The sequence below is a fragment of the Balaenoptera acutorostrata genome, chromosome X (genome assembly GCF_949987535.1).
Source record: "Balaenoptera acutorostrata chromosome X, mBalAcu1.1, whole genome shotgun sequence".
In the NCBI taxonomy this organism is placed as follows: Eukaryota; Metazoa; Chordata; class Mammalia; order Artiodactyla; family Balaenopteridae; genus Balaenoptera; species Balaenoptera acutorostrata.
In genome coordinates, this window is record NC_080085.1 from 72,238,261 (window position 1) to 72,250,399 (window position 12,139).

Below are 12,139 nucleotides of genomic sequence, written 5' to 3' on the forward strand. Positions count from 1 at the left end.
CGCAATTATGTGAAATACTACAGAGATCCCGTTTACCCTTTAGCCAGTCTCCCCCATGGTAATATCTTACAAAGCTATATGACAACATCACAACCACAATAATGGCAATGATGCAGTCAAGATACAAATTAGTTCCATTATCACGAGAATCTGAACAATGAGTTTTACTCTATGTAAATTATACCTTAATTCTATAAATGAAAAATTTATAAGCCCTATATTTCTCTTTTAAAATAAAATACAATATTAATACTTAATTTTAGGGCCCCTTGAAACTGATTTTCTAACCACACTCCGTATTTTCATTTAAAAATTACTTATTCTTGTATAATAACTGAATGCATTATGATTTTCAGCATAATTTAAAAAAAATCTTTTCAATGTACTATGCTCTTTCTCCACATTTTAAGGCTTTTAAACTCTGCAATTCCATTTCAAAATTAAATTTAATGAAACCTAGTCTCTGAGGTCAGTTCAGCTGAATATAACAACATACCTTGTAGAGAAGAACACTGGCTTCTTTGGCCATTCCACAGAGAAGGAAGAAGGGAAGATAATTTTCTTATCCTCTGTTACCTTTCAGAGATTTACACCACTCCATAAAGGTCCTTTGCTGTACTATTTCTGACAGAACTGACATTTAACACTAGAATTTGCTCAGCAATCAACTGACAAAAATTTTTACAATAATAAGAGTTAGCTACAAGATTAAATAAGACATATGTTAATCAGTGGTTTTTCCAAACCACTAATTTGAAAAGAAAATGTAGAAATCAGCTATATAAAGGGTTTTTGGCGGGGGAGGGGGGGTGAGATATACCTTTGTTTCCTTAAATGACTCTTTTAAAGACTTTAAATTTTAAAAGCATGTCCAAAACACAACACTTTTATGAGTACCTACTATATGTAAAAGTAATTTCAGTGACTAATTTTCAGATAGCCATAAAAATTACTTAAAACTATTTTCTTATGTATATATTTTTTGTTAAATATTCAGCTCAAGTACTGTGTGATTTAATTTCTGACACTGTATATTTTATCTTCCCTCTCTTTATAAAAACTACTTCTGAATTATGTCCCTCAGAAGTGATTCTGGCGACTCCAGATTCCCTTTCCCACCCAGGTTTGTGATACTCTTACACCCATCCCTGTCCACATGCCCTGACCCTCCACATCCATAGCACCCTCTCCTCACACTAGATTCCCAGTTCTGGCCCCTCCTGTCTTTTCATTTACAGGACTCTGTTGTTAATCGAGTTGATGTCTCAGAGAAATTAGATCCTTTGCCTAAAATGAGAACGTGAAGGGCTCACTGAAAGTACTACACGTGACTCAGCACATTTACCAGACTGGCCAAAGCATGCAAACCTGAACAAGGAAAACTGAACTCAGGAAGAGACAGCTGTGGAACCTTTCTGTCTGCTTCTAAGAAGATGCCAACGTGACCTGTGCTTCCTCTACAAATTCCACAGGCTGTGATAGAAATGAATAACATAGTTCACCAAATAAACCAAATGAATAACCATAGTTCATCGAGCAAATAGTACTCGATGATAGTATTCAAAATGGAAGGAAGGAGATAGGAAGAGAAGGAGGGAAAAAAGGAAGGGAAGGAAGGAGGAAAAAGGCACAGCAGGTAAGAAAGCAAGAAAGGAAGAAAAAGAAAAGAAAGAAAAAGAAAGGAAGAATAAAAAGAAAAAGAAATTAAAGGAAAGAATGAAAAAAAATGAAATGTCTTAAAACACTTGCTATGAATGGTCACACTTTAACCAACCTTACTGGAATGTTGTGAGGTTAAATCCATAAATTTATTATTCATTACAAGACTTTGAATTCTGTTATAGTCATGAAACTGTAAATTATCTAATATTTATCATTATGTACTTTCTTTAAAGAAATATTGGTGTCACTTTAAAGGAAAATAGATTAAATTGTTTAAAAATATATATAAATCACAGTTTCTTCCTGTCACATGCCTTGTGTCCCTTGCTTATAAATTAACATTGATTCTAACTACTCTTTACTCCTCGGCCAGTTTAAGTCCAAAAGGTGTAAAAGCAGAATTCATATTATAAGACTAAATATAAAACAAATTGGCATCATTATTCACTCAATTAACCTTAATGTAGAAGAGAGATATAGGTAGAATTTATTCTACTCTTTCCCCACCTTCCTTCTTCACCCATGACAAAACAGGCATAACTTATTAAGAAAAATGAAAAGAATTAAATTCTAATTAGCTTTGCAACTAAAGATTGATTGTTGTAAAATAAAAATTATGTATTATATAAAATTTCAAAACTCTACTGTTCTCTCTTCATATTTCTCTTCCTTGTCCTCTTTGAATCTCTTTAAATCTGCTTTGCTTCTTTCATATATTAGAAAGAGAATCAGGCTATGAATCAAAAAAAGATTTACTAAGCTTTACTTGAACTTTGTCACATTTACTTGAGCTTTCAAGTTAACAACTTCATACTTTATTTTTACATTGAAGTAGTATACTTAGGAATTTAAAGCAACTTACCTTTAAAGTGTACTGGTCCAAAATTCTCTGTAAAGACCACATCTTCATTTTATCTCTGTTTTAACATTCTGATAATTAAATACAGAATTTACTATCTATTTAAAACATAAGTAACCTTTTGAGATTGGCTCACTCAGCACAATGCCCTTGAGTCCATCCAAGTTGCTGCATATATCAAGAGCTATTTCCTTTTTATTGCTGGATAGTATTCCATTGCATAGATGTATCACAGTTTGTTTATCCATTCACTCTCTGAAGGACATTTGGGACATTTCCAGCCTTGGGCTATTACAAACAGAGCTGCTATGAAAATTCATGTTTAGGTTTTTTGTGTGCATGTAAGTATTTATTTCTCTAGGATAACTGTCCAGGTGTGTGACTACTGTACAGTTCTATTTAAAATAGAAACAAAATAACAAACTTAAAATAACAAACTTAGAGATATAGAACAGATAAGTGGTTGCCAGGATTTAGGGAAGGTGGGAAGGGTATGACTATAAATGGGCAGCACAGGAGAGTTCTTTTGTGGTTGCAGATCAGTTTGGCTTATTGATTGTGGTGATGGTATTTGACTCTACATGTGTGAATAAAATGTCATGGAAATATACACAAAGACAAACAAAAAAATGAATACGTGCAAAAACTGGTGAAATCCAAGTAAAGTATATATTCAAGTTAGTTGTAACTGTACCTATCAATTTCCTGGGTTTGATAATGCACTGTAATTTTGTAAAATGTCACCAATGGGGGAAGCTGGGTGACGGTACACAGGACCTCTTGGTACTATTTTTGCAACTTATTGTGAGTCTATAATTATTTGAAAATTAAAGGGTTTTTTTAATGGTATAATAAGGATACTTTATGCCTAAGAGTCCTGTGAAAATTAGCAGTGTTTCACATACAGTAAACACTCAACATTCAAAATAAAGTAAAATAAAATGTGTTTTTACAAAAGAAAGAATAAAATGAACCTCTTATGAAACACTTGGTTCAGAAGTTTATAATTCACTATATTTCAAATGTGATAACTACTTATGATAAATCTTTCAGCCTAGACTGAAACAAAAATGATGTGATTTTACCTAGAAAACCAAATGTCATTTCTTAATGAGGACAGTGACTCTACCGTATAATTTTTTGGTATTACAATTAGAGCATATTGAGAGTTATCTTATTCACCCTTTAAATGAATTTTAGTTCACCAAAGAAATAAACAAAATGCAAATTAAAACAAGAAAGAGGGAAAAAAACAGGCTTAGACAAATATATATATTAAAATAACAAAAAATATAAAACAGGCTTAGGGTAGAATGAGAAAATTTGCATACCTGTTAACTTGATATGTCCTATTTCATCAAGCAAAATGCTGTAAATCAAAATTCACATTCAACAACGTGGGATAAAATATTTTTACATAAAACATTTACATAAAAATCATCATAAAAGAGGTCAATATCTATTTGATATACTGGAAAACTTTGAAATGACTAATTTAAAATCAATTGGTATCTTATGAAGATTACTTTTTAAAGTAAGTTTCATATAACTGTATAATTCACGCATATTTTCATATAATCTTTAAAAGACTTAATGGAGAAAAAAGTAGTTATAGAAATACTGGTAACAGGGATACATAAAGAGAATATAGCTTTACTTTTCTGGCTTCAGGTCTCTATATACAATTCCTAATCGGTGCAGATGATCCAAAGCAAGGGCCAGTTCTGCGAGGTAGAATTTCACATCTTCCTCTGTAAACAGAACCTAGAATAAAATAATAATTTACCATTTGATCTTTTTTTTTAATGTTGAATTTATTTAAATTTTCTTATATAAAAGCCAGTAAACAGACAAATCTAGGCAAACAAGAAAATAAAAGAAGTATATAGATGGAACTAAACTATTTAAGAATCCTTCTCAGACTTCCCTGGTGGCGCAGTGGTTAAGAACCCGCCTGCCAATGCAGGGGAAACAGGTTGGAGTCCTGGTCCGGGAAGATTCCACATGCCGCGGGGAAACTAAGCCCGTGCGCCACAACTACTGAGCCTGAGCTCTAGAGCCCGCAAGCCACAACTACTGAGCCCATGTGCTGCAGCTACTGAAGCCCACCTGCCTAGAGCCCATGCTCTGCAACAAGAGAAGCCACCGTAATGAGAAGCCTGCGCACCGCAACGAAGAGTAGCCCTCACTCGCTGCAACTAGAGAAAGCCCGCATGCAGCAACAAAGACCCAACGCAGCCAAAAAATAAAAGTAAATAAATAAATTTAAAAATAAATAAATAAATAAATAAATAAAATATACTGAAAATTTTTTTAAAAAGTCTTTCTCTTCAACATTAACCATTTTAATGTAGATCTTCCTAAAACATATTATGTAGCTTGCATATCTTTTTACCCTGAATGTACTGCACAGGATTTACCTTTTTAAAAATGACTTAGTGTCATAATTCAGTTATTATATTTAGTACACTACTATATAGGGATGCTCTCAGGATCTTTGCAGTATATTAGATATTTTGTTTTAGCATTGGTAATTCCACTTTTTCCACTATTTTCTCTTTCACTGTCTACCATCACTTCTCAGGAATTTTGCTTTTAGCAGCTCTACTAACCTAAAGCTTCAATTATACCAACATAAGTTGTCGAATTAGTAACTCATATTAAACACAGTTCTAAACCCAATCTCTGACCTAAGGGGTAGCTCCAGGACTCTTCTGCTAGTAGAATACATGAGCTTAAAGGCACTGAATTCCTCAATCTTTTTCTGCCTAGGAACAGAGCTGCTATGATGAAGTGAAAAGTGCACTGGACTTGGAATTAGAATTAGCAGTGTAGTGTTTGACATTTCACTTAGCCCTCGGGGCTTCAGTTTCCAAATCTCTAAAATAAGGATAATAGTATCTGCTACATCTACTTAACAAGGTTGTTTTAAGAGTCAGCTTAGTTTATGTGGGAAAAAAATCTTTGTAAATTGTAAAATCCTATGTGTGTAACCATGAGGTATTATTGTTATAGGTTTATGTCTATATTCATTCAAAAGTGAGTGTTAATTTACACACAAAATTGGGCATAACTCAACCATTAGATGTAATTGTTAAGATTTATCAAGGGCTTCCAATTGGCAAAACAAATAACTTGTCTAGAAATTGGTTATTTTCATTAAAGAAATATCTAGATTATTAGGAAAACTCAAAATTTTAATGAAATATCATAAAATCTTATAACTGGCTTGCCCACTTAGAATTATGGCCACTGAATTACATTATGCAGACTCAGGCTCTAGTAAAATTTCTGAGAATGAGCAATGAAAGATAAATTTTGATATTCCACCCACTTTTTAAAATGATCTATAGAAAAACAACGATTGTTCATTATCTAAGTTTCAGGAGAATTCATTTGAATACTATAATGGTAAAAGTATAAGAACGTCATTTTCACTTGGTATTTTATTAAGAAGAAAAACAGATGTTACCTATTTCACTTCTGAGGAAGGCTAATCAAAACGTTCATGGAAATTTAACACATAAGAAAACCCTAAACAAAAATCTTTCAAACGCTAAAAGAAGAAAACTGCCTAGTTTACAGTTTATGACAAGCATACTATCTTGTCATGAAATTGTCTCTGAGGAAAGCTTCATGATGGACACAAATAAGAAACTTATTAAGTAACTATCACATGCCAGCCACTTTTCATGATGTTATTACAATCTTCTAAACAACCCTATGAGGTAGGTATTATCACCACCTTACATGGAGACTCAGAGTGATAAAGTAACTTGCCTAGAAAAACACAGTAAGAAGAAGGCAGGATTTGAACTCAGAAATAACTGTCCCTAAGAACTACCTCTTCCCCAGAAGCCACTTCTACCATATGTTATGTTACAACTTTTTAAGTTTCAGGTTCACTACCAATAATGCTTTTCTATTCACTAATTATCCTGAGTCTCCCCCTAAATAAAACTCATCTAAAACCCCAGCACCCTGAGGTAAGGACTGCTAGTCTTTCTGTCTGCTCTTCAAGTCGTTCACGTACGTATGTATGAGGGTGTGTGTTTCAACATATTTGAGATCACACTACATAAACTATTTAGTGGCCTCCTTTTTCCCCACTTAATATTATATTATAGGCATTCTTCTATATCTTTAACTTATTAATAAAGAGTTTTCAATAGCTGTACAATCTCAACATACAAATTTACTATAATTTACCTAATGTTCATTTAGGTTATTTCCAGTTTTTCACTATTATAAATAACTCTGTAATATGCATATATATTTTTGATATTTATGGTTATTTCCCCAAAATGGATTTCTGAGAAATAAAAAAGCAAATACTAGGCAGTCAAGGAGAATAAATAGTCCAAGACTCTCGACATACACAACAAAATTATTTGTCAAAGGGTTACAATAACTTACACTCCCATCAGCAGCTTATGAAAGCATTTGTCTTACCACATCCATGACAGCATTGAATATACCCTTTTAAAATATCTTTTCTAATTTGATATACAAAAATGGAATCAATTGTTCTGATTCTTAGGCTATATAATTTTCCATGTCTAGTGGCCTTTCTATTTTTTTAGTGAATTATCAGCAATGTTTTTGCCTATCTTCCATTATTTACTTACTGTTTTTTCAATTGGTACAAGCCCTTTAAATATTAAAAATGTCAGTCCTCCATCATGTTATTTGTAAATATTTTCCCCACTTTGTGCTGGTTTTTGATGTTCAGTAATTCTTAATTTTATGTAGTCAAATTTATATACAATTTCTATATGATTTTACTTCATTACTTTAATGATTTAGGAGACCTCCATTCAATAGTCAACTACACATTCAGTTGCATTTTTTTTTTAGGATGAGAAGTTTTCCAGATTTAGCTCTTTAATGTAAGTAAGATTTATCTTTGTATGTGGTAGTGATAACAATTTAAAATGCTTTTTTCTTTCTGAAATTTCTAACCAATTTCTCATATATGGTTTACTGAACAATCAATCTCTTTGCCATTAACTTGTGATTCTTCCTCTATTATAATAATATATGGTAAGTCATATATACCAGAATATTCCTGGACTATACAGTATGTTTCTAATCTTGTGTTGATACTGTGATGATTTGCTTATAGCAGTAGCTTTATAAAGTTTTAAACAAGAGGTAGGGCAAGGAAATGTGTTCTTTATTTTCAAAATGTCTTAGTTCTTTTCATTTGTTTACTTTTCCAAGCACGCTGATAAAATCATCTGTCAATTTCAAACAAGAATTCCTATTGGGACTTTGTTTGAAATTTTGTTAAGTCTACAAATTAATTATGGAAGAACTGGCAGCTTTATAATTCTCAGCCATTCATCTCATTGTATTTTCTTGACATTAGCAAAATATGGTATGATCTAAGAGGTGTGTGTGTGTGTGTGTGTTTGTGAGGAGAGAAATATGGGGAGGTGCCGTTCCCTTTAAAATATATATGACATACATTATAAATTTCTTTAACAAATACAAAAATGTATTTTTAAAAGTCTTTTTCTAAGGCATAAAGAGTAAGTTCTCATTTTTGATGATATAGCAGTTTTTTGTACATACACATGAAGTATAACCAATAAAAACTTATTATTGGAAGTATTAGAGGGACTAATCCATGGAACTCACACAGGGACAGGAATAGTTCCTGTTACCTCCACACAGAGCAGAAAACCTCATAATTCACAGGGCATTGGACAGAGTAATAGATGCTTCACAGTGGTGTAAAATCATCCCGATTAGACACTGCTTTGGTCCAGTTTAACAAACTGAAATAAACTAGTTCCACACAAATTCCAGAACAAAGTTCAATAATATTTATAGGAATACAAAAATATCCATCACCTAACAATGTGAATTTCAGGATGTCTGCCATCCAATGAAGAATTCCCAATCATGGATCTAAGGAAACTACTTGAACCCAGGAAAAGAACAACCTTAAAAGATTTTTAAAAAAGAATTCACAGAGCTCACAAAGGACCAGGATAAGTCCTGCACCAAACAGTGAGAGTGAAAAATCTCATAATTGATAGGCTGGTTAGAGTAGTAAGAAGGGTCATGTTTCAGTATTGGGAAAAATTAATCCTAAATTCTGCTTTGGTACCACATAACAAAGGTTAAAAGCAAGACTCAACAGGTTAACTGCATCCCAGAACAAAGCTAAATACTACTTATAAGAAAACACAAGTATCTAGAGTACAAGAAAATTAAATTCATAACACCTGCCATCCAATAAAAAATGGCCATACAATTATGCTGCCACTGAAGCACAAAAGCAACCATAGACAATACTTAAACAAATGGGTGTGGTTGTGTTCCAATAAAACTTTATTTACAAAAAAAATCAACAGGCCATATTTGGCCTGAGACTATAGATTCCTGACTCCTGAATTAAAAATTTATACTACAAACCCTAAAGCAACTACTAAAATAACACAACGACAAAATGTTATTTTGATAAAAAGCCAACCAAAGGTATAAAAATAAAATCATGAAAAATAATTAAAAATAAGGCAGCAGGGCTTCCCTGGTGGCGCAGTGGTTGAGAATCTGCCTGCTAATGCAGGGGACACGGGTTCGAGCCCTGGTCTGGGAAGATCCCACATGCCACGGAGCAGCTGGGCCCGTGAGCCACAACTACTGAGCCTGCGCGTCTGGAGCCTGTGCCCCGCAGCGGGAGGGGCCGCGATAGTGAAAGGCCCGCGCACCGCGATGAAGAGCGGTCCCCGCACCGCGATGAGGAGTGGCCCCCACTTGCCGTAACCAGAGAAAGCCCTCGCACGAACCGAAGACCCAACACAGCCAAAAATAAATAAATAAATAAATAAATAAATAAAATAAATAAAGGGAAAATAATTAAAAAAAAAAAAAATAAGGCAGCAAAAGAGGAATAAAAGAACAAAGAACAGAAGGGACAAAAAAAACCCCACGAATAGAAAGATGGAGATTCAAACCCAACCAATGTAAATGTAACAAGTCTGACACACCCATTAAAAAGCACAGATTTTCAGACTGTATAAAAAACAAGGACAAGGGGCTTCCCTGGTGGCACAGTGGTTGAGAATCTGCCTGCTAATGCAGGGGACACGGGTTCGAGCCCTGGTCTGGGAAGATACCACATGCCACGGAGCAACTGAACCTGTGCGTCTGGAGCCTGCACTCTGCAACAAGAGAGGCCACGATAGTGAGAGGCCTGCGCACCGCGATGAAGAGTGGCCCCCGCTTGCCGCAACTAGAGAAAGCCCTCGCACAGAAACGAAGACCCAACACAGCCAAAAATAAATATAAAAAATAAATAATAATTAAAAAAAAAAAACAAGGACAATTATATGCTGCCTTAAGTACTGCACATTAAATACAAAGACAAATAGATTAAATAAAAATATGGAAAACAATATACTAAACTAACACTAATTTTGTAAAAACCTGGAGTGACTGTATTAATATCAACATAGATTTCAAAACAAAGACCATTAGCAGGGATAAAATAAGTCATCTCATAATGATAAAGGGTCAATTCACCAAGAGGGAATGATAACACTAAAGGTTTATGCACTTAATAACAGAACTTTGAAATACATAAAGCAAAATCTGACAGAAATTCAAGAAGAAATAGATAACTCCATAATTATAGTAAAAGGTTTCAATCCCTGTCTCTCAAAAAATGTTAGAACATGTAGAGAAAAAATTAGGAAGAATATAGTAGACTTAATACCACTATCAACCAACTTAATCTAATCTAATTGACATTTACAGAACCTTCTACTACCCAAAAGCAGAATACACATTCTTCTCAAGTACACATGGAACATTTACCAAGATATACAATATTCTGAAGCATACAATAATTTAAGTGAATTTAAGAGAATTCAAGTCATACAAAGTGTGCTTTATGACTACAATAAAATTAAATTAGAAATCAATAATAGAAATTTATCTGGAAACTGCCTATTTTAAAATTAATTAGCATACTTCTAAATAACCCATGAGACAAAGAAGAAATAAAAGGAAATTAGAAAACATGGTGAACTAAAAGAAAATAAAAACATCACATATCAAAATTTGTGAGATGATGCTAAAGCAGTATTTAGAGGGAAACTTGTAACACTATATTCTTATATTAGAAAAGAAGAAAAGGTATCAAATCAATAACTTCTGCTTCCATCTTAAAAACCAGAAAAGACAGTGAAACACATAATTAAGCAGAGAAAAATGAAGTCATAAAGATTAAAGCGGAAAACAATGAAACAGAAAACAGAAATACAATAGAGAAAATCAGTGAAACCAAAAGCTGGTTGGTTCTCTAAGAAGAATAAAATTGATAAACCTCTAGCAAGGCTAAGTGAGATGAAAAAAGAAGACACAAAATACCAACATCAGGAATGATGATATCAACATTATTAACGATTCTACACCTATAAAAGTCGTAACAAGGGGATATTATGAAAACTTTATGCCAATGAATTTGATAACTTTGATGAAATGGACAAATTCCTTAAAAGACACAGATACTAAAGCTCATTCAAAAAGAAAGATGAACTGAATAGTCCCAAGTATATTAAATAAATTGAATTTATAGTTAAACACCATACCATTAAAAAAACACTTCAGGCCCATATGGCTTCACTAGTGAATACTACCAATCATTTAATGACAATTTAACATTGAACTTTTCCAGAAAATTGAAGAGGAGAAAATTCTACCCAACTCATTCTATGAAACCAGAATTGCTCAGACACCAAAATTAGATATAAACAATAAAGAAAACTACAGTCAAATATCTCTCATGAAAATAGATGCAAAAATTCTTAACAAACTTTTGGTAAATAACATCCAATAATATGCAAAAAGGATAATACATCATGACTACATGGGGTTCATCCACAGATGCAAGGCTGCTTCAACATTTGACAATCAATCAATGTAATTCACCATATTAAAAGATTAAAGAAGAAAAAAACATGATCATCATCTCAATAACTGCAAAAAAAAAAGTTTGACAAAATCTAACATACATTCCTGATAAAAACTCAACAAACTAGTAATAGAAGGGAACTTTCTCAACCTGATAAAGAACATGCAAAAAAGACCTATACTTAACTTTGTAATTTATGGTGAAAATATGCTTTCCCCCCTAAAATCAGAAATAAGGCAAGAATGTCTGCTCTTACCAATACTTTTCAACACTGATCTGGAGGATCAAGCCAGTGTAACAAAGACAAATAAATGATGTCCATAATGGAAAAGAAGAAGTAAAACTCCTTATGTGCAGATTACCAATAGAAAGTTCTATTTGTAGTCTACCAAAAAGCTGCTAGATAAAATCAGTAAGTTTAGTTATACTGTGGGATACAAAATCCAATATACAAAAATAGTAATCATATTTCCATCCAATTTGAAAATAAAATTAAGAAAGTAATTCCAGTTACAATGGCATTTTTTTAAAAAGAAAATACTTAGAGATAAATCTGACAAAAGACATGCAAGATCTGTACACTGAAAATGACAAGACCTTGCAGAGAGAAATTACAGAAGACTTAAATAAATGGAGAGAGATACTATGTTCATGGATTGGAAGACTCAATATTGTGAAAATGTCAATTA

At 33.0% G+C, this 12,139-nt stretch overlaps 1 protein-coding gene across 6 annotated transcripts in view; it reads right to left on the reverse strand.

Annotated features, from left to right (window-relative positions):
- RPS6KA6 (ribosomal protein S6 kinase A6) overlaps window positions 1–12,139 on the reverse strand; it is a 155,431-nt gene that overhangs the window by 70,989 nt on the left and 72,303 nt on the right. For all 6 annotated transcript variants that reach the window (XM_057539051.1, XM_057539050.1, XM_057539049.1 and 3 more), the window contains 2 exons: window positions 4,179–4,285; window positions 3,853–3,890 (listed from right to left, as the gene is read on the reverse strand). In XM_057539051.1, coding sequence (XP_057395034.1) covers window positions 3,853–3,890; window positions 4,179–4,285 — 145 coding nt within the window. The remainder of the gene's footprint in view (window positions 1–3,852; window positions 3,891–4,178; window positions 4,286–12,139) is intronic.